General features: G+C 37.5%; 2 protein-coding genes across 2 annotated transcripts in view; one reads left to right on the forward strand and one right to left on the reverse strand.

Moving 5' to 3' along the window:
• The first annotated feature begins 11,953 nt into the window (after positions 1–11,953).
• LOC126832440 (uncharacterized) overlaps positions 11,954–24,318 on the forward strand; it is a 35,323-nt gene continuing 22,958 nt past the window's right edge. The window contains exon 1 of the mRNA XM_050563204.2: positions 11,954–12,054. The gene's annotated coding sequence lies outside the window, so the exon portion shown is untranslated. The remainder of the gene's footprint in view (positions 12,055–24,318) is intronic.
• On the reverse strand, positions 14,138–20,702 carry LOC126832434 (uncharacterized). The gene has a single exon (XM_050563196.2). The coding sequence runs from the start codon at positions 20,550–20,552 to the stop codon at positions 14,550–14,552; it is 6,003 nt and encodes a 2,000-aa protein (XP_050419153.2). The 5' UTR covers positions 20,553–20,702; the 3' UTR covers positions 14,138–14,549.

Genomic DNA, 24,318 nt, shown 5'->3' on the forward strand with positions numbered 1-24,318 from the left:
TTCAATAATTCGTTTGCGCGTAGGGGTCTTTAGCAGTTGGGGGGAACCGGGGGACTCAGAGGAAAACCCACGAGGTTGGACAGGCGACCCTACTTCTTGTCACGTACAACCGGGGTATCGAAACCACGCCAATTGACTCAATGACAGATCTTATGATACAGCGCACACGTGCTAACCATTCGGCCAGTCAACACCCCTCTTGAACAAGGAAACGAATAAAAGAAAATATTATATCATAGCATCGATAAGAAAGGGGGAAACTTACTTGACCCGATATCATGCTTGTGTAGGGTTACATACATACATTCATTTTAGAAATATTTTAAGTGTATCGGATAGAACAGTATGACCCTCCTTCCAACGGATCGGTGAAATAAAATTATACCATGTCAGTTCGGAATTACTTGTGATGAATGGGCATTATACACGGTCACCCTTAGTTCTCAATTGGTTATTATATAAGTCAAAATAACAAGCATGGTTTAGGGCACCACAGGAATGGTGCACCAGGTACCAATGAATATAAACTTGGATATTCTTATAACAGCTAGTCTTTCACAATACCCCCCCCCCCCCCCGCCCCTACTCATTTGAAAGCCCACCCAACTCCACCATTATTTCAACTCATGTAAAAATAATTCATATCTATATTTGATAATATACTGTTCTTTTAGCCAAATTGGCATTTTTGATTTAAAATCGTAAAGTTTTTGTTTCAAAAATGTCCTTCAAAATGTAATTTCCAAGCAATTGATTTCGTGCAATAGACGAGTTATGTTCCTTGGTTACAACTCCCAAACTTGCTTTGAAATCGCATTTTGACGGGGAATTTTGACACAAAAACGTCACGATTGTAAATTAAAAATGACAATTTCGTATAAAGAACGGGATATCAAATATGTCTTATGTCTTATAAGTTGAAATAACAGTGGTTTTGGGTAGATTTGGGTGAATTTGGGTAAATCGCGTGTCACTGCATTTGAAAGAGTACAAAAAGTTTATTACATGACATACGGTATCAAAATTTAGGAATGGATTATACCTGTGTACACAATGACATGAAAAAAGTAGATCAAAATTTCGTTATTTGCATCTAACCACTATAATAGGACATAGATAGGACATATCTAAATCTTGGATAAAAAAGGTCACATGAACTCCAAATATATACTCTTCAAAAAAAAAGTAGGGGATATTCAGAAACAATACAAAACTGTGGAAATGTACTGCTGTCGTCAAAAGTAAAAATGGACGTTTTTGATTTTTGTCTTAATAATGAGTAATTGCTCTACTAATTCTCAGACATTCAGCCATTCGTCGTGGCATGCTCCTAATCAACAGTCCAATCACGATTTGGGGTAATCTTATAATGGTGATAATATTGTGAATTGTTGGTAATTCGTTCTTTCAATATATCATTCGTTCATTATTCATTCTTTTATTTAAACATTTCTATTTTTCTTATGTTTCTATTAATCCTGCGTTGTTAATTTAATCTCTCCTCTTTAATTGTTATTAGTAACCTTGGTGTATATTGTTAATTCCTAAGATACCATTTTATTATAAATACCGATTTGTACATTGACAAAAGATTCTAGGTTTCATCCCGTTTCCAGGACAGTTACTCTGCTTGTCGGACGTGCTGTTCTCCGTATATGATGTTAAATGTTTTCCGGTAATAAATAGTCTCAAAGATAGTTCCAGTCTTTAGTTATTATCGAAGATTTACACTGTTACAATCTGAACCACTCCTCTTGCAGTGCCACGACCAATTCTTGCAGTGTTGTCGGTTGACGTTGACGTGGACGAACACGTCTCCCGATCAAATTAAACGTAACACACTTAAGCAAAGATACGCTAAACAGTAAATTTTATGCAAAAACTGATATGAAAGCAAACATGGATAGATAAACCAGCACGCGACAGTTTTCAACAACCGTTCATTAAAGTGTCAAATTTGACAATGAACCCCTCCCACGTGTATGGCGCTATTGCGTGTCGCATGTGCATCTCAGTGGTTCTGTTGGGGCGATAAGTTCTTCATCTGTGAACATACTCTCAAAGCATGTCAAGTGTCCATGACTATTTATCATATCACAACTTGCATAGGTATTTGCATTTCAATATCCCCTACTTTTTTTGAACAGTATTATATTAGATCCAAGCCATTGATAATCGAAATTTAGGGTTTCACACTGCGAAGCTTATCGTGAAAAACTTTTGTTTTTGTTCGAATGAATATTATTAGGCTTTCACGCTGTGAGGATTGCGCAAAACCTTATTGTTTTTGTTCGGATTAACCAGTTCTCGGGTTCGCTCCAGTGTTGGCCGAGGAAAGTTCCTCGGAATATTTCAGCGCGGTTTCTCCTTGTCAGTGGTGCGGTCCGGAGGGGCTGGAATTGTTGGGGAGGGGAGGGGGGGGGGCTGGAACCCTGTACGCTTTTAACCCACATCTGTATATCATTGCTAAAATGTTCCTGGGGATACCCGAGACAATAGGATTACTTAACTTTGACGTTCATGCAAATAAAGTTACAAGCCAACAGTGGACGCTGAAGAGTGGTACACGGATCCATTCACTTGCATCGGAATTTGTTGTTTATTTCTTTCAATGTCTATGTAGTTTCTCTTGTCAACAGGTTTGTCTTAACGGCTTTATTTCGCGTATGGTGCGGTTCCAAGGACGGATCCAGAGACCACGGATAGGGGGTGGGGGTCGCACGGGAGGTGAAATCGGACGTTGCTAGTGCCGAAAGCACGAAGCGCTCAACAAGGGTGCAGGTGCCCCTCCCCCCCCGAAAAATTTCTCGAAAACTAGAATGGTTAACGTGTGCGCATTGTATCATAAGGTCTGTCATTGAGTCAAGTGGCGTGGTTTCGATTCCCCGCTTGTACGTGACAAAGAGTAGGGTCGCCTATCCAACCTCGTGGGTTTTCTCCGGGTCCTCCGGTTTCCTCCACAGCTAAAAGACCCCTACGCGCAAGCGAATTAATGAAATAAAATTGAACCTTATATTAGTCCCGAAATGACCAAGTTTGTGTCGAGCGGACGTTAAACCCCATTTCTTCCTCTCTCCTCCACTTTCCCCAGTGTCTACTGTGTGAAATGCTTACATTCTATGACAGTATTCCCTTAAGGCACACTTGCAATATTTCTATTTGAGTTGTTGTTTGTTATCATCAATGCGGATAGAAAAATACCTTTGATAAACGACATAGATGGGCCTGCGGCTTATTTACAATTAAAATCGTTTCAAGAGTTCTATATGGTTAATAAATTTAACTTCCTCTAAATCAGTTCACCACTTTCATAGACAATTGATATCGTTCGCTGTTATCTAAGAATATTGATGTCCATTGTTGTATTTTGATTTAGTATAGTTTAAATGGCGACGTGTTATACTCTCCAATAATTGTCGTTGATTGACTTGAGGCAATATTATTACCCAATATTATTACCCAATGTTCAAGTTCTTTGTTTCTTTATTATCAGTATACATATAACAATAAAGATAACACACGTGTGTACTGATAATTTAAACAATATGAACAATAAATGTACCTTAAGAGGCAGACTTCATCAATCCATCTCGTTTGAATGAATGACATGGTGTTTAACGTTCTATTTGTCTGCACATACCAGTGTGACCGCGTTGTTTTAGGTCTTATTAAAGATACATTATGGGAGATAAGATAAAGAGATGGCAGTTCTCGCTATAATAGTTAAAAACTAGATAGTGTAAAGGTAATTTGCTGAAAATTTCAGTCAAATTGATCCACTATTTGCCGAGAAAGAAGCGGGTGAAATTTTTGCATAGTCTCGGTCATCATTACTAAAATCATTAATATAAACAGCATAGTATCGATTATCCACTTTTTAAAAAATTTAATTATCAATGGCCGTTAGCGGCATATAGGAATCTAATCCAGCCAACATCGAAGGCTAGCCTTGACATCGAGAGTTTATTATGGTAAGGTGACCCACCATAAATAAATATCTCCATATATCTCGACAATTACGCCACAATATTTATATATATGCCAAGCCTCAAATCAGTTTCACACAATTATAATCACTAAATAAACGATCATGTTGTACTTAATAAGCTATGGCCATTAATCATGTATAAATAATAGACCTAAAACTGGTTCCAAGAGTCGGCCATAACATCCAGACACTTTTGAGTAAAAGATAGGTTACGTGCCCTTGTTTTGAAATTAGTCTCGCTTAACCAGTCTATCAACCATTCTACGTCTGATTGACAGGTCGGGATAATCAAGACTACTTTTTTTACGAAACGTAACAGAAAGCTAGAACAAGAAATTGAATTTAGAAATAAGCACGTTAGGTAGCTCAACAATCGTTTTAAGAAGCTTGTAAAAGTAAAATGAAACTACTGCTAGTATCATGTTCCTGCCTAACCCGAGCGATTCAGAGATATTATTTGTACTAAACCAAAAGACGCCGCTCTTAACGGTACAGTTAATGATAAAGCGATTTAAAAAATGAAACGAACGTAATTTCTAAATCTGCTGTAATAACCAAGAAGCTTAATTTAACTGCTATTCAAAATCGTCAACAATAAATTTTTTACGGCTGTAATAATCGATAGATTTGTAGAGAATTGCACGTGCCATGGCTATTTATAGTATCATACTGTCAGAAAGTTGGTCTCGGCACGGCGAATGTGCACGCTTCAGTGGTAGTCTCGAACTGTATTTCTGTGAGTACATGGGTCACCCTAATTATGGTCTGGATAAGTTAATTAATGTCTAATTGATAATTTAGATAACATTTCAGGCCTAAAGAAAGACATGTAATAAGCAGATTTTGCTCTTGCACAATGCATGTTTAGATTAAGATTGGGCCCAAGTAACTTCTGTGTGATTTATTAAACATAGTAAATTGAAAAAAAATATTTACTTATACTAAATCATAGCTCACTCTGAGTTCGATATTTGACCCACACCCACTTTTTCGATCCAGTACAACATCAAAAATTCCATTGGATGATCGAGCGAATCTAATATAGATTTGAAAATATGAAGGCCAGTCCCTGGACCCTCAGTGCCCCTCATTCACAACCGTCGACCCATTTTGCATTGATTCGGACCGCCCTGGGTAATTTTGACTATGGCTAGAAAATGAAATGAAATGAAATGGGGTTTAACGTCCTAACTCCGCCGTCAGTTCGTCAGGAAATGTGAGATCGAACATTCATGCATTTATATATATATATATAATACAGAATTGCGGATATAACAGCTTTGAGGATTGCTGTGAAATTTGACGAAGCTTCTGAATGGACTGGGGTTTAGAATTTTATCGACTGGCTGGGATTTGTAGCTTGATAATTGATAGAAGTTTGAAGTTGATATTCCAATACAAAAATGTGCAATATTTCTATCAAATAAAAATTTGTTATTATATATTATCTCAAGCTTGAAGCTAATATGATATAATATTTGTTGTATATTGTTATCTGTAACACTTCATTAACACAAGATTTTACGATTTCATTTTCTGTAGCGTGCAATTTGAACCGCGTTCGTATTCGTCTGCAATTAAGTGCAATTGCCAATTGGTAGATAATCAGCCAATCAAAATAAGTAGGCGAGTTATTAATTTTGGTCTCGGATATCAAGTCTTTAATTCTCTCAAAAAATCGTCTTAGCGTCGAGTTTTACGCGAATTATAAGGCTTGATATTCGAAACGAAAATTAAAAACACGCCTACTTTGATCCTCTGAGTGAAAGTGGGCATTAAGTCTTAAGAACGAACAGAATTTTTATCGTCTTTGTCTGCGATATCTCCTTCAAATGAACCGGACGTTTCGCCATCACTTTGACGCATAATTTATAATAATAACTGCAATATTTGATACTAATTTTTAAAGGTAAGCCTCTTTACTTATTGTATATAAAATGTTATATATTTTCTAATACTTATTTTTTAAAAATATTTTTTTTTTTTTATACTAATGTTTTTAAAGATACATTACGTAAGATTTAGATAAAGAGCTCGCCGTTCTTGCTATAATAGTTCAAAAATAGATAATGCAAAATGAATATATTGAAAAAACTTCATTCAAATTACTTTATTCTGAGTCAAGTTGGAGGATATGGAGGACAGAGACTTAGCTTCGATCAACCAGTACGGTGGTTGAAATTATTGCACACGTCTGTCAAACCTTCAAAGTCTAATATCTTCTCTTGCAAGAGTAATTTGAATGAAATTTTCAAATTATTCATTTTACATCATCTACTTTCGAACTATTATAGCAAGAATGGCTAGTTCTTTATCTAAATCTTACATAATGTATCTTTAATTATTTGTTTTCTCAAAATAATGAAACATTTTGCGTTCAGAGGGAAATTATATTAGGTATTATATTACAATAGAGGGCGAAAGTTAGTTAGCTATAATATGTTAATTCCTTGAATAAAAAGTGTGTGTGTGTTGGGGAGGGGGGGCGGCGGGAGTTCTCGAACCAGTAAGTATACCTTGCCTCGTGTGTGACATCCGTAAATACAAATTAATAATTGGAGCGATAGTTTAGACCGAGATTTCAGAAGATTTCACATTTGTTTTATTTAAGGGTGGATAGGGCATTGTGGAAAACCTAAAGTCGGGTCAATAGCTTTCAAATTACCGATACCATTTTACTTATTCCGAAATTATAAAAAAAAAACCAAATAAGAAGGGGTTGGGGAATTCACTCCGGAACTAGGGTGCTTACAATCGTTGAAGGCAATATTGTGCCTATTTTTGAAAGCAAAATGTTTCATTATTTTGAGAAAACTATTTATCTGGGTTATCAGTGTTAGTGTTGGAAATAGCTACAACCCTCAGAAACAATGGCAGTGCTATTGATTCTTTCTATTAGGGTAATACAATTTGAAATTCAATTGACATTTCTGAATTTCTGTTGGCATCTTCTTTTAAGGTATAAGGGCACAGATGATACCCGACATTGCTGCATAGCAGGTCTGTTTAACATCTCTCTCTCTCTCTCTCTTTCTCTCTCTCTCTCTCTCTCTCAGAAAATAGCAATTATTTAAACGTTTTGTTTCTTTTTCAGGTCAACATGAGATCGTCCAAGTTATATGCTGTCGTGTCAATATTAACCGTGTGTTTTATATGCGTTCATCATTTTTTGGTCAACATACAGCCAGGAACTAGAGGCGAGGCGGCTCCAGTTCAACATCGTATGTCCTATATAAACCAAACATCTAATCTTATGACGATCTCTCATTTCAAAGACGTTCCGGATATGACGTTAACAATAAGAATGACTACCAATGTTGGTCTGCTTAATTATTTTTTTTGTGCGTTGTTAAGAAGTCTGACTCTGTATTGGCCAAGCCAGCTTGGACATCTGGGCCTAATACTGGACAAAGAATCCGAACTTGATCACAAATTCGCAAAAAATCTTCGAAAATATCAGGAACGTCTAGGAATAAATATGAGCTTTTACTATGAACCCTTGCCACAAGACGAACGTGTTTTAACTGTCGCGACGTCCAAATCACGCGGCTACAATCGTCAACTGTATTCTAGTTTTATCATGGACAAATTCATCTCAACACCGATAGTAGCTTGGATAGATACTGATGCTAAATTTACTACTCCAGTAACCCGTGAAAATATCCTTAAACAAAATAAGCTGCGCGTAAAAGGAATGGACACGTTTCAGCATAGTTGGATAAAAACCTGGGATATATTAACTGAGAAAATGATAGGGAAACCTATGCCGTCAGACTTTATGACCTTTTTTCCGGTGTATATCTGGAGAGACACAATAACCAATTGTAGGAATCACATCTTAAAATATGTCAACGTTTCTACTATAGAAGAGGCTTATATTAAAATAGGATCTCATTCGACTGGGATTATGAGTCCAGTAAATATTATTATGACGTATGCGTTTTATTTTGAAAAAGAGAGATATGATTGGCACATTGATATTGGAAATGTAAATTTAAAGAAATACAACAAACTTCATCTGTTTCCGGGTCACAAATTAACTTCTGCGGATTTGATACCCGATTTGCACGTGACGTTGCATGAAAAACATTATAGCGATGGTAAAAATATAGTAAATCGTCAAGCTTATTGTGCTGCTGTTGATGACACGGTACTGACCGTGGAACAGAAGATAAAACAAATGTGTGAACCATTTAAAGGACATGTAATGTGGGTGTTGTTTGAATTCTGTAATACAGTTAAACAAGAACACCTCACCACGTGGTGTAAAGATACAAATAATAGCTGCGGGTCAATGATAACAGAACATTATACTAATACACGAAAACTTGTGAATAAAGGTGTGTACAAACTTGACCTAAAAAAGGTCAAGGTCGTTGAAGAGGCTGCGAATTTACATGACGTTACGTGTAGGCCGTTTTTGTAAATTACCGGAATGGACAAAAAAAAAAGTGTATATAAGGCATTCTGAGGTATATTCACGGCGTGTAACACAAGCTGAATAAAATATAAAGATTTAATATTTTTCCGTAACATAAGTTTCAAATGCCAGTACTTTTTAAAGACAGACATTAACTAATAAAAGGCTATGAGAAGGTTGTAGTAAAATTAAATTCCAACGATTCCGAGTGTGACAAGAACTAAAATCTTAGAGAAAAGCTCAAGGCCTATTATATCCGTATTAATGTATGAATGATCTCACATTTCCTGACGAACTGGCAGAAGGGTCCAAGCCAAAGTAAAAACTACCCACGAGGCCCGTTCAAGTGTAAAAGGGGCCCTATCGAATGCAGCAGCCGAATGGTGAACCAGAGAAAAACCTTCACATTTCATATCTAAATTAGAATCTCTCGGTCATGCAATGGAAAGTATGATCTTGTACTCAAACCAAATGTGTCCTACTTTGCCCCTCCCCCCTTTACACTCGGTAATGTAACGGTAGACCTATGCGTGTTGCTGTTTTAATCTATTTTTGTCTTGTATAATTGAAAGTTCACTATTTCCTTCCTTTTTCACAATTTGATCTAAAATATTTTATGGATATATTGGCTAAGACAGTTTTCATTTGGCATGGAGCTCATTCATTGGCTAGGACAGTCTTCATTAGCAGGTATGGAGCAGAAAAGTAGTTCGTTTTGTATAGAATCTGCAAGAGTTGTTGCATAACCTGGTTAATGTGATGAATTAGCCAATGAAACGGTCTGTTGCAGCGAGTTCTTGTCGTGCAATGTACGGAACTGTGGGTATCCTACTAGAAACATCAACGCTGATTGGTTAATCAAATATCTGACGTCATGAACAAAAAGCCGCTCGTATGACCGCTGACGCGATCACTCAAAAATATAAAAAAACCCAAAGAAATATAGATCTGTATTTTAATCGGATTGGAATACTGCTTTCAGGAACATCAAAGAAAAACTGGTTATAAAGTAGCTAAACGTCTAAACTATACCCCTGATACATTGATGACATAAAACCTCTTAAAACATAGATATGACGTCACCCTTTGATGTTTTTAACCATTATATAGGAGAATTTACGCTTTTCTTAAACAATCGTCTATTATTTATAAAACTGTCCATTATTTTCAATAAATAGTGGACAGTTTTATAAATAATAGACGGTTGTTTAAGAAAATACCAATAATAGACACGTATCTGAAAAATGAACATGTATTTTGGGATAATTTATTCTCTGAACAAATTAAATTACAGAAAATGAAATTACTTTAAAACCTCATAGTTACCGAAATGGCACATGGCCAAATGTTGATTTCACGTGTTTGTCTACATAAAGAATTCCACTTAAATCCTTCCGTTATATGTCACTTATCCGTTTAATAGTACGTTCGGCACTAGATCGGTGATACGTTTCTATACGCCCACATTTTCACACCTTCTTTGTGGACACTCTACAGGGCATAACTTGAAATATAGGTTTATATCCCAAACATCTCGTTTCCTTTCGATATTGGCTTGTATGGGACCGTAACTTCATGGTTTATGGCACCTGATTGTACACACTAGAGGTCACAATCATTAGCCCATTTTGATGAAACTGTGTATTTATAACCCAAAGATCTCGATTCCTTGCAATATTGGGGCATATCGGACCGTAACTTCCTGGATTATGGCCCCGGATTGAACAAAAAAACGTGTTTTGAGCCTGTGGAACTATGCAGGTCACAACTTTTATCCAATTATAAAAAAACGTTCAAATATATCACCGTTACACCATAATGACAGTTGAGTTTGAATTTCGTGAATTGGTTTGTGCCTTTGATCCTGTGTCCTGTCACTTATATCAGATTATATATTAAGTTTTAAATCAAAATTGGGACGGCTAGTACCCTCCATATTAACCACAGTATTAAGAAAATTATCAATATCTAAATCATTCTCGCGAGTAACCTTTCCATCACAACTTTGACGGCTATTATCCCCCATATCAAGAACATCACAATTTTTACGGCTATTCTCTTCCATATCGAGTACATTACCAATGTAATCAGTATCCAGATGCTTATCACATATAGTCTCATTATTAATATTTGTTTTCGACTGTGTTGTAAACATGTGGTCTACGTGTAGAATATTTTGGACTGTCTGTGTATGCTTGCATTGTATGACTGGAGTGTTTTGTCACATGCATTCATGAGCATGTGCATGTTGTTTTAAGAATATATCCATTATTTTATGGCTTGTTGTTTTAGAAAACTATCCATTATTTGTATCTCTATGGTGCTATGTTTTAAGTTTGGTAATAGCCTCAGACTGTCCATTATGTAAATACAAAGAAAAACTTCGGGGCTAACGCCTCTCAGAGAGAGAGAGAGAGAAATGGGGTTTAACGTCTACTCGGGACTAACATATGGTTTAATTTTATTTCTATATTTCGCTTGTGCGCAGTGGGAGGAAACCGGAGGACCCGGAGAAAACCCACGAGGTTGGACAGGCGACCCTACTCCTTGTCACGTACAACCGTGGATTGGAAACCACGCCAGTTGACTCAATGACAGACCGTATGATATAGAACGCACGTGCTAATATTATCTAAGATTAAATTAGAATTGTCACCATATTAAAATTCCCATACAATAAATAAAATCGCTCTACTCTCTACTACAATACAGTGCACACGTGCTAACCATTCGGCTATCTAATCCCCCACTCGCAATTGGTAGAACAGTCTGATTCTTCCCATTATATCCGAATCACGCAACGGGGATGAACTTTGTCTTGACAGTTATTTGGTAACTCATACGAGCCGGTAAGGCTGGGGTTTTGTGTCACGCTGACAAACATTTTCTATCCCTTATTCCCCCCTGTTTTTTATTAGAGAAAGTCACAAGTACGGGTGTCATATAGGATCATAATGTATGCTTGACAATTCGCTCTCCGTAGGTTCTATTTTCTTCCATGGTCTACTAAACTTAGTTATTTTGTTGAATTTGGGAAACATATTGGCGTTTCGTTCGGTCATTACCCCTATACGCTTCCGTAGGTTTCTATGAGGTTTCTATATTTACATTGTGTGCATGTTTACTCTAGTATTGTAAAAAAAAATAATAATAAAAGATTTGTTGTCATTTCCAAAATACGTTTATTATATATTATCTCAAGCTAATATTATAATTTATTTTGTATATTAAATAATCAACTATTATTTATCTGTAACATATCATTAACACAAGATTTTGCGATTTCATTTTCTGTATCGTGCAATTTCGTCTGTCATTAACTGCAATGGTTAGATTATCAGCCAATCAAATGACTAGAAATAAGTAGGCGTGTTATTAATTTTGGTCTCGGATATGAAGTATTTAAATCGCTCATAAAATCTTTTAAGCGTCGAGTTGACGTGAATTACAATGGTTGATATTCGAAACGAAAATTTAAAACACGCCTACTTTGATTTTCTGGGTGAACTTGGGCGTTAAGTCTTAAGGACGATCAGAAGTTTTATCGTCTTTCTCAGCGACATCCACTTCCAATGAACCGGACGTTACCCCATCATTTGAAGCGTAATTTATTTTATTAACTGCAATATTGAATACTAATTTAAAGGTAAGGCTCTTTACTTATTGTATATAAAATGTTATATATTTCTAATATTTATTTTTTAAATGTTTTATTATTTTTATATTAAAAAGAGAGAGAGAGAGCGAGAGAGAGCGAGAGAGAGAGATGTCCAGTGCAGCATAATAATATCCAAGAAGGAAGCGTCTTTGGAAAAGCGTTTACGGATTTACTCTACGGCATCGATAATATCGATTTAATTTCTTTTATAGAATAATTATAAACGTGCATAAATATCGCAACATTCGAACGAGAATGTAATAATTAATGTATCCATGTTAAACAGACCTGCAGCAATGTCGGGTATCATCTGTGCCCTTATACCTTAAAATAAGATGCCAACAGAAATTCAGAAATGTCAATTGAATTTCAAATTTTATACCCTAAGAAAAAGAATCAATAGCACTGCCATTGTTTCTGAGGATTGTGGCTATTTTCAACACTAACGCTGATAACTCAGATATATAGGGTTTAACGTCCACTCGACACAAACTAGGTCATTTCGGTTCGGGACTAACACATGGTTCAATTTGTTATTTCAATAATTCGCTTGCGCGTAGGGGTCTGTAGCAGTGGGAGGAAACCGGAGGACCCGGAGTAAATCCACGAGGTTGGACAGGCGACCTACTCCTTGTCACGCGCAAATGTAAGATTTAGATAAATAGCTCGCCGTTCTTGCTATAATAGTTCAAAAATAGATAATGCAAAATGAATATATTGAAAAAACTTCATTCTATTACTTTATTCTGAGCCAAGTTGGCAAGATGTGTGCATTGATTGTTTACTATCGTTACCACGGTACTGGTATATTCGAGGCTAAGCCGCGTTTCTCCATTTTTTAAATTAAATCATTAAATGACTGAGCCGTTCTAATTTAGTTAAAATCCCGAACATCCGATGGCATCGAGAGTTGCTTATGGTTTATATAACAATTATATAGAATAGTATATACATGGTTGGCCAATCAATTGTAGAGATTGGCATAATAGTCAGTTATCAGCTGGAAATCGGCACATTCTTATTCGGCAGACTAAAAACCAGGCCCGGTGGAGTGGGGAGCCCCCCCCCCCCAAATAATTTGGCCGCAATTACTTTTTTCTCCGGAATATTGAACGCAAGTAATTATGCCGTTAGATACAACGAGGTCTGATTTTAACATAGAAGTGTGACCTCTAGAACGTAGACTATTAGAAGAAAAACCCTATTATGCTCTATACTGATCCCTGGGTTGAGAGACCCCCAGTTGCAAGCAAAGGCGTACGGGCTCGGTGAATGTAAGGGGAGAGGGGTACAACTTGAAATGTCCCCAAAAAATAATTTTGGGTTACAGCTGTTGGTGCCGGTCGTCTGCGAGAGGCGAAGGAGCAAAGCTTACCGCGTAGGACCCCCCACCCTCTCCCCCTTAAAGCTACAATTTCATATTTTTAAGTTATATTTTTAAAATGTATTAAAATAAAGCCTTAAAATCGATGCTATGTATCAACAGTCGTACCTTGATAAAGAATATTCCTATTAATCCTATAATTCACTATTGCCAGTTGAGAAATTGGCAAGAATATCATTTTCAACTTCAAATTCAAACGTTTGACGATAGCTATTCCATGGTAGGGAATAGAAAAACAAGGGAGGTAATTAGGAGGTAAATATGTTATTATTTCCGGTGTGAAACATTTTTGAGTGTGGGAATGATAACTATGATCGTATAATAGTGAGTTGACAACCTATTGAGCAAAAGACATAAAATTAATAATTATGTTTTGACTTCCTTAGAAAATATGAAATTCACGCTTTAAAGTAAAGATAATTTGGAAAATTTGACGGCCACAGATCGTGATAGTGGGAACCTAGCATTAAGACGATTGTATTGTTAAAACATCTTCTATTGCTATGTAAGACCTCATTGCGCAAATACAATTAATTGTCGGACAGTTTATGACCCTATGTTTAAAAATATAATATTTATAATAATATGATATTTGAGTAACGTTCTTGTTGAATACTTAATGTCATTTATAATATATAATATAAGGATGATAAACTGCCTTTCCACAGCGCTCGGGACGAGGGAGGAATTACAGTGAGCTAACCCCGAGTTCTCTTCACCCTAGTAAGATAGACGAATATCCGTTTGAATGACCTTTATTCCAATGAAAACTCTCTGTGAAAGCTAGCTGAGTGACGAGTATGACTGTCAAACAAACCAACGTACATGTTCAAGGGTAAAAAGACTGTAAATTGCACAGGATAAACAAAATAAGTTTCCGCTGAAGTAGCGGCCATGCTTGCCGAGGTTAAACAAAGGGAGATAATTCTAATGTTATGATTTACTTAATACCACAACAAAATAGTTCCAGCACACTCCCCGTCTGATATCCTGTACTGGATATCACTTAAATGAATAAAATTAAAACACTTTATGAAATAAAACACTTAAAAATAAAATGTCCAATCTTTGGGAAGAGTCACTTTAAATTATCAAAATGTTAATTGTCCGTTTCCGAATCAAGTAATACCAATTCAGTAACTGGTCTGGTATAAACAGTTGGTTCACCATCTTTTATGATCCGTAGAGTAACTTTCCTGACGTTGTTGTCATCTCCAGGGAAAATCTGTTCCACCATACCAATAGGCCAATCATTGCGATGAAGTTGGTTATCTTTAAGTAGAACAACGTCTCCTGGTTTGAGGTTTGGTTGTGTACTCTGCCATTTTCGTCTAGGTTGTAGAGTGTGAAGGAATTCACGTCTCCATCTGTTCCAGAATGTATCAGCCATAGATTGAACAGCTCTCCATTGTGATTTATATAAGTCCTTTATATTAAATTGTCCTAAAGGTTGTGTGATGTGATCAACCTTTTGAGTGAGGAGAGTTTGTGGTGAGAGAATGGCTGGTGACTGTGTGTCTGTTGAAACCGGAACTATAGGTCGAGCGTTGACTATAGCTGTAACTTCTGCCATGAAAGTTACCAATACTTCATGTGTGAGATATTTTGAAGATACCTCAGCTAACATAGAGTCTAGGATGCGTCTGGTTATACCGATCATACGTTCCCAAACGCCTCCCATGTGTGATGAATGAGGTGGATTAAAGATCCATTTAGCCTTCCTATTATTCAAAAAGTTAATAACAGGACCGTTTTCGTCCATAATGACTTCCATGTTGAGTTCATTAGTTGTACCAATAAAGTTGGTTCCTCTGTCGGATCTGAACTCGGATACGTTGCCTCGAATTGCGATGAATCTTCTGAGAGCGTTAATAAATCCTGAAGTCCCCATGTCTTCAATGACTTCCAGATGAATAGCTCTCGTGGTAAGACAGGTGAAGATGATCGCCCATCGTTTACTGTTTGCCTGGTGACCCCTAGTACGCCTTGAGACAACTGACCAAGGACCAAACGTGTCAACACCAACGTACGTGAAGGGTGGTGCTGGCTTTAGGCGGTTTCCAGGTAGATCTGACATCTTCTGGAACTCTTGTTTTCCTCGTAGTTTTCGACATTTAACACACTTGAAGATGATAGAGGAGATAAGACGTTTACCTCCAACTATCCAAAAACCTGCCGCTCTAACTGCTCCTTCGGTGAAATGTCTGCCTTGGTGTTGTACCAGTTCGTGATGATGCCTGATGATTAGAGTTGATATGTGAGCAGATGCCGGTAAAATAATTGGTGATTTCTCTTGAAAGGGTAACTCTGCTTTTGACAGCCTTCCACCAACGCGCAGCAAGCCATATTCGTCGATGACTGGATCTAGTGTGATTATGGTGCTGTCCTTTGGTAACGGTTTGTCAGCTTTTATTTTGATCAGTTCTTTTCCATAAGTTTCGAGTTGAACTTGTTTGATTATGAACCGTTCCGAATTAAGCTGGGCTTCAGTATTTTTTGATTCATTACAAACATGCCATCCTTTACAGTTTCCTGAACTGTGGTACATTTGAGCAATGTGAATTAATCTACTGATTGTCCAAGTAAGTGTTTTCCATGATGAGAATCGCTCAAACCGATGAATACCCAGCTTGCCTTTGTTGATAGTAGTGAGTAACGTTGTTACAATTGGTCGTACCTCAGAATCCTCTTCTGGATTCCGTAGTTCGTAGAAGTCATCTTCTTCGAATTGCTGTTTCTGGTAAAGGTGAGTAGGACCTTTACGCCATACCGAATGTTCCAGATCAGATGCCGGAACGGACCTGGTTCCGAGATCTGCAGGATTTTTATCCGTAGGGATAAACTGCCATTGTAGAGGAATGGTTGACTTCCTAATGCGGTCTATTCTATTAGTGACATAGAGATAGAACCTACGTGTTCTGTTGTAGATATATCCTAACACAACCTTGCTGTCGGTGTGAAACGTGATGACATCCGGAGTAATATCAAGATGTTCTTGGATAATGTCGTGGATTTCGACTGCTAAGACAGCAGCACAGAGTTCGAGCCTGGGGATAGTATGACCAGAAGTTGGTGCTAGCTTCGCCTTTCCAAGGATGAAGCCAACATGATGATTTCCGTCAGTGTATGTAGTTCTCATGTAAGCTACTGCTGCTACGGCCTTTTCGGAAGCATCTGAATAGATATGCAGTTCCTTACGAGCAATGCCATAAGAAGTATCAGAATACATTCTAGGTATACGTAGATTATCAAGATGCTGTAATGAACATCTCCATTTATCCCATTCCGTGAGTTGTTTGGTAGGCAGAGGTTCATCCCAGTCTGTAGTTGACGACATAAGATTCCGCAATAGAATTTTGCCTTGGATGACGACTGGAGCGACAAATCCAAACGGGTCAAACAGACTGTTTATGGTAGACAATATACCTCTCCGTGTAAAAGGTTTGATTTCCTGTGATACTTGAAAGGTGAATGTGTCAGACGTTAAGTTCCAAGCTAAGCCTAAACTCCTTTGAATAGGTAGCGAGTCCGTAGAGAAATTGAGTTCTTTCAAGTCCTTTGCCAGGTCTTCGGTAGCGAATGCTTCCATGACTTCTGGGCTGTTCGAAGCTATCTTATGAAGATGAAGATTGCCTCCAACGAGAAGGGCTTTTTGAGTTCTTTTCATAAGATCAATGGCCTGTTCTGATGTGGGAAGTGAGGCCAAACCATCATCGACGTAGAAGTTCCTATCTACGAAGTTTTTGACGTCGATGCCAAATGTTTCCTGTCCTATGAGTGCAGACCGTCTCAGTCCATACGTAGCCACTGCTGGAGAAGGACTGTTTCCGAAGACGTGTACTCTCATCCTGTATTCGATAATTTCATTTTCGAATATGTTATCTTTGTACCAAAGAAATCTCAGGAAGTTTCTGTGGTTTTCCTGTACCAAAAAGCAATGAAACATCTGCTGGATGTCCGCTGTGATGCCGACTTCATGTTTGCGAAAGCGTAGAAGTACCCCAAGTAAGCTGTTGGTGAGGTCAGGACCTGTCAACATTACATTGTTAAGGGAGATATTTTCATGCTGAGCTGAAGAATCGAACACTGCTCGGATTTGGTCTTTCTTCTTAGGATGGTAGACTCCAAAAATGGGTAAGTACCAACACTCATCATCGTCTCTAAGAGGAGGTGCCAATTCCGCATGATTGTTATCGAATACCCTTTTCATAAATGTGAAGAAGTGGGCTCTTTTAGTTGAGTCCTTTCTTAAACTATAATCTAACGACTTGGCTCTGTTGGCTGCCTGAGTTCGATTATTTGGTAGACGGGGTCTATTTTCCTTAAAGGGTAACGGAGCAACCCAATTACCACTTGAATCACGCTGGAATTCTCGATCCATGATAACGAGAAATTCGCGATCTTCTACCGATGGTCCTAGTTTTTCGTCGTTGCGGGAGAGTCTAAATACGGCTTCCCCAATTCCATCGTTGAATGAATCCTGTGATGTGAAGACATCGTACCTTGTTGGATGTAGATCCTTTAATTCCAAATTATTCGGACAGGGCTCGAATAATGTATTTCGACCGTTTGGTAAAGTGTGAGTTTTGTTCACATTGATTACTTCCGGTTTATGTATGTTGCCTAGGCAAGCCTCTCCAATAATTACCCATCCTAATGGGAGTTGTTGAGCGTAAGGTGAATTACGCGGTCCTATCCGTTGATCTAAGACGTGATGAGCCTCAATCAAATCTCTGCCAATTAACAGCTGTATATTAACCAAATCATCCACTGGTGGTATGAATTCAGCTATGTCCTGTAGGTGAGAGTGATGAAGAGCTACTTCCGGAGAAGGTATTTCATCTCTAATTGCCGGTATGTGGTCGCACTCAATTAACTGCGGAAGTTCAAATTTCGCGCTTCCATCCAAAGATTCAATAGTTATTCCTGTTGCCTTTCTGCCAGACGTAGGAAACGTGCCTGCACACGATGATAGTGTGTAAGAGAATGGTTCTGCCTGAACTTCGAGTGAGTCGAAGATGCCTTTGTTTCCGAGTGACCTATTACTTTGATCATCGAAGATGCCATAAACTTGAACTGTCTTAACTGGATTTTCAGTTTGGTAGACTTTTAGTTGAATTATTTTCGCACAAGACTTGCCTCTAAACTTATCGCTGCATACTTGTGTACACTTTGATGTAAGTTGTTTTGGTTCCGTACGCTCCCCGCCGTGGTTGACTGGAGCTGAAGAGGTTCCACTGGTAACTGAATCCGAATTCACGTGCATAGCAGAAGCATGTTGGTTGCTATTGCAAATATCGCATTTGATATTTTCTGTACAAGCTGCAATTAAATGTTCTTTTGTTGCGCAACACCTATAGCAAAACCCAATAGTCTTTAAATATGCCTTCCGTTCACTGATGGGTTTATATCTAAAGGCATTACACTCGTTAATCGAGTGATTAGTATGATGGATTGGACATTTTGATCTATTATCCGTGACCTCAGATTGCTGTTTAACTTCTGTTTTCCGTGTGGAAATATTCGTCCTTAAAGCTGGAGCTGATACCTTTGAAGGGAGCCTATCCCGTTGATTATTTGGTTGATTGTAAGTGCGGTCGTAGGCAAAACTTGGATCATTCTTGGTCTTGCTTACATCTCGTATAAATTCCGCAAAGAAGGAAAATGGTGGAAATGGTACTTGATATGTCTTCTTATATTTGACAGCTTGGCCGGTCCATTTCTCTTGAATTCCCCGGGGAAGTTTGTTTACTATGGGGATAACTCCAGATGAAGAGTCAAAGTAGGCCAAAAGTGAAGCATACATCGGGTCTTCCTTGGCCGATTCGATTTCAGAAATAATATCGGACAACTCGAAGAGTTTCTTATTGTCTTTATCAGTGTATAACTTCGGAAAGTTAGCAAGTTTGTTCTTGAGTGATGCTTCCACCAGTTCTGGGCTTCCATACCTTTCATCAAGGCGTTCCCATATCCGTGCTAATCCGCGAGCTGGGTTGCTGACATTAGCTGCCTTAAGACTAATAGCATTTCTAGACGATTCCAATCCTAACCACTTGATCAGCAAATCCATTTCTTCTGAGGTTGTGACTTGGAGTTCCGACTTAATATGTAAGAAACCTGACTTCCATACTGCGTAGGATTCTGGTTGATCATTAAACTTTGTAAACCTTGAAAGGAGTAAGTCTTTCTTAAGTAAAAACCTTGAAAGTTCACCTGTTATGGTGGTGTTACTATTTAAAGTTGCGTGTGGAAGTGAACTAGGTTGTGAAAATGCAGTTGCGTCAGTTTTTATAGATGGTGCATTGGTGGGTGGTCCACGTTGTACCTGAGTCCTATTTCGTTCCTGTAATAGAGGAGGCGCCTGCCTGGGAAGTTGTGTGTGCTGAGCAGCAGGTTCCAATACCCGTGTTTGAGGGCTATCAACTTCAGGATAATATGGTCTGTGGTAATAATCATACTGATGATTAGACGGGTACCACTGGGATTGATAATCATAATGTTGTTCATTATAATTATCGTAAGGGTCATATTGTTGATTTTGATAATCGGTTAGGTTGTTTTCAAATAGTGTATCTTGATTCTGATCGACAAATTGTTGTGTGCGTTCCATTGTATTTTCCCTTGGTAAACTTCGTAATTCTGATTCGCATGATCTAAAACTTGAGCCTTTGTGTGATTGAAAAACACGAACTTCAGCCTCAGCGACAGCGACGTCAGTTTGCTGTTGAATAAATTCTAATTCGGCATCCAATTCTGCATTAGCATGCTTTAGACGAACAGTTTTTCGTTGTTCCGCAAATTGGGCCTTAGCACGAGCTGTCTCTGCTTTGGTCTGTTTTTCTAATATCATAGAGCTGGAGTCCGATCTGCTTGTTCCAGCCGCTCGCGACACTGTAATCATCGACCTAGAGGGGCCTTGTAAGTCGTTGTCACGTCCATTATCCGATGCCATATTTGTATGTGGAAAATTAATATTTTGCGGTAAGTGCTGTCCATACAAATATAGTTTTACCTTGCCGTGATAATATTCACCGTTATTCAATGAATATGTAGTAAGTAATGTTAAAAGAATGTAAATATTCAAGAATCCTTTTATTGTCATTTATGCCTTTTATTATTTATTTTGGCAGGAATAGTGTTCCATACAAATAAATTTAATGTTATATATGTTAAACCGTGCCGTTATTGTCAATAGAACAAACGAAAAAGTTCCTAGAATGTTTTGTAATAAAAACTGCAATCGTTGTTTTTTACAAATGGCTGAACCGGGCCACCGTAGTTTTACAGAAATTTTTGGCGTGACTTGTTTTACAAGTGTACCAAGCACCTATATCAGACAATGAGAGGTTGTCTCACGTTGATATTTTGTTCCTATAGCTTGTGATTGAAGCTATGATGTCCGTGTTTACATGTGCAAACTAGTCTTTTTACTAAACTGCCTTTCCACTGCGCTCGGGACGAGGGAGGAATTACAGTGAGCTAACCCCGAGTTCTCTTCACCCTAGTAAGATAGACGAATATCCGTTTGAATGACCTTTATTCCAATGAAAACTCTCTGTGAAAGCTAGCTGAGTGACGAGTATGACTGTCAAACAAACCAACGTACATGTTCAAGGGTAAAAAGACTGTAAATTGCACAGGATAAACAAAATAAGTTTCCGCTGAAGTAGCGGCCATGCTTGCCGAGGTTAAACAAAGGGAGATAATTCTAATGTTATGATTTACTTAATACCACAACAAAATAGTTCCAGCACAGATGATGATGGGTGAATGTGTATACGTATACATAGATAACACCAGCGATAAATAAATTCATTTTTTTATACATTTGGAGCATGGCGTGGTTTATAATTTTTTAATGACAAGAAGTATTTTCTGAAAGGTGTTTCACGTTTCACTGAGTGTGCTTTTATCATTATCAAGATAAATCTAGAAATATCAGATAAATCTATAATAAAATTGTCCATCCCAAACTTAGGATGCCTGTCTACAGCTAGCTCCGCCTGAGAACAGGCCCTAAGCTAATTACCCGACATTTTAATTCCTACATCGACGATTTTAGTCGAAAACACTGAATATGCTTTTAGTAATTTTTAGAAGTATTCATTTCTCTTCTATTGTCATATTGAATGAAATTAAATATGTTTATTTAGCCGCTGTGTGTATGAAAGATGTCAAACTAATCAAAGCCCAATCACAAAATAGTCCTCTAATTATTCAATATGGCGGCGCCCATAAAAGATAATTTCACAGAGGCGGTTTTGTTTGCGAAGACATTTTAGGAGTATCTAACCTTGTTTTGAAAGATAAACAGATTGAAACTCTAAAGACAGTTTACAATGGCAATATTACCCACTAGTACATATTATATATCGCTTTTATCGGATTGGCAGAACTTGACATTTTGCTAAAGACATGTGTTTACATAATAAACGTGCGTGCTCGGGTTATTTTTACTCTGTTGTGTACACAAAGCCGTAGTCCGGTCGATAAGTCCCGCCCCAAAATGACCACGTGAGCGTTTTAAATGGCGGTTAATTGGGGCAGTGCAAAGCCCTGTATAGGGAAAGTTACGACAATTCATTTCCAGGCGCCATTTTGGGTCCCAATTATGACGCCATAAAAGCTATGACGTCATGGCTTCATACAGGTTTACATACCAAAATGTTTTTTTTCTTGCAGTATTAGGCGTTGAGGGATAACGTTTTACCTTAAACAAAATGCAAAAGAAACCAATGCAGTTTCGTTCCTAGATAAATATAGGCCTATCACACAAAATCATACTCAAAATCGGGGAATTTTCTGAGAGCGATATCTCGTAATCAGTGTGTTTTACTATATACTGGTGGAATTATCAATGATTTCTTTTTAAAATTACCCAAACACAGAGTGGTTATGCAAGCGAAATGTGCCGAAGAATCGAATTTGATAAACATCAATTTAAAAAAAGGATTTTTATATGGTGCCGGGTGTTTCTTTCATAATGGCCGCCAAATTTGGTAATATTATTATTATTATTATTACAGCATATTTATAGCGCGCCCTATCATAAAACATGTTCAGGGGCACTTTACAAAGTGACAATATAATCATAAATAAACAACAAGATTATGGACATCTTAACGATTGTATACAGAGTCAGTTAAAAGCCTCATTAAATAAATGTGTTTTAAGTTGTTTTTTAAAAGGATATAAGGTCCATGATCTCATGTACGTAATGTTCGGCCATTATATCGTGGTTATGTACGCGAAATGAGCGGAAATCGAATTTGACAAACATCAATTAAAGAAATGTATTCTTCATGTGGTGCCGGGCATTTCTTTTAAAATGGCTGCCGAATTTGGCAATATAAGGCCATTTAACAAAATACCCATAAATTTGGTATAATAAAAGAGCATCTCTTAAGATACGTAAGATATGACTTTTGCTAGGGTGACCCATGTACTCACAGAAATACAGTCCACCGCTGATAGTTCGAGACTACCACTGAAGCGTGCACATTCGCCGTGCCGAGACCAACTTTCTGACAGTATGGTACTATAAATAGCCCTTGCACGTGCAATTCTCTACAAATCTATCAACTATTACAGCCGTAAAAAATTTATTGTTGACGATTTTGAATAGCAGTAAAATTAAGCTTCTTGGTTATTACAGCAGATTTAGAAATTACGTTCGTTTCATTTTTTAAATCGCTTTATATTAACTGTACCGTTAAGAGCGGCATCTTTTGGTTTAGTACAAATAATATCTCTGAATCACTCCGGTTAGACAGGAACATGATACTAGCAGTAGTTTCATTTTACTTTTACAAGCTTCTTAAAACGATTGTTGAGCTACCTAATGTGCTTATTTCTAAATTCAATTTCTTGTTCTAGCTTTCTGTTATGTTTCGTAAAAAAAGTAGTCTTGATTATCCCGACCTGTCAATCAGACGTAGAATGGTCGATAGACTGGTTAAGCGAGACTAATTTCAAAACAAGGGCACGTAACCTATCTTTTACTCAAAAGTGTCTGGATGTTATGGACGACTCTTGGAACCAGTTTTCAGTCTATTATTTATGTATTGTTTAATGGTCGAGAGCGAGACATTAAGTAATATATTGTAACAACATGAGGGCCGTAGGCCCGAATGTTTTTACAATATATTACGCAATGTCGTAAGCTCGAGACCATTAAACATCTTAAAATACTGACACTCAGCACGAGCTTTTACGTCACATTAGTCCAATATCTCACTGGTTTGAATAAAGTACTATTGGCAAGTTGCCCGTACGATTATTTGAAATAATGGTACGCCAACATCAAAGGGTGACGTCACATCTGTATTTTAAACATGATTAATGGTCATAGCTTATTAAGTACAACATGATCGTTTATTTAGTGACTATAATTGTGTGAAACTGATTTGGGGCTTGGCATATATATAAATATTGTGGCGTAATTGTCGAGATATATGGAGATATTTATTTATGGTGGGTCACCCTACTTTTGCTATGTCTTTTATATGGTTTTCGATGTCTCTGAATTTGAATATAAATTTTGAAAATACAAAATAGCAGCAACACAAATTGGCGGATATTAAATTAATCGTCATTTTTCCTGTTGGATATTAGATAGTGTCTCTAAACTATGAGGTACACGGTAGTTCGATGTACCCTGTAGTTAAGATACAGTCTCCAAACCGTGTTTACACTGTAGTTTGGGTGTAGTTCGTCAAATGAAGATGAACTTTACGATATATCCATCCTGAAATAACAAAAAATGAATATATTGTAAACGCGCTTTAAATATCTGGATGCGATTGGCAATAATAAAATCCAATTTTAGTTTTTAGTTACACACTGTTAACCACCAATAGATGTTTTAA

This window comes from Patella vulgata, chromosome 9, assembly GCF_932274485.2.
Source record: "Patella vulgata chromosome 9, xgPatVulg1.2, whole genome shotgun sequence".
Lineage (NCBI taxonomy): Eukaryota > Metazoa > Mollusca > Gastropoda > Patellidae > Patella > Patella vulgata.

Bases quoted from the DNA above. Each gene is read 5' to 3' on its own strand.
- LOC126832434 (XM_050563196.2), bottom strand. From the start codon at position 20,552: ATGACAATAAAAGGATTCTTGAATATTTACATTCTTTTAACATTACTT.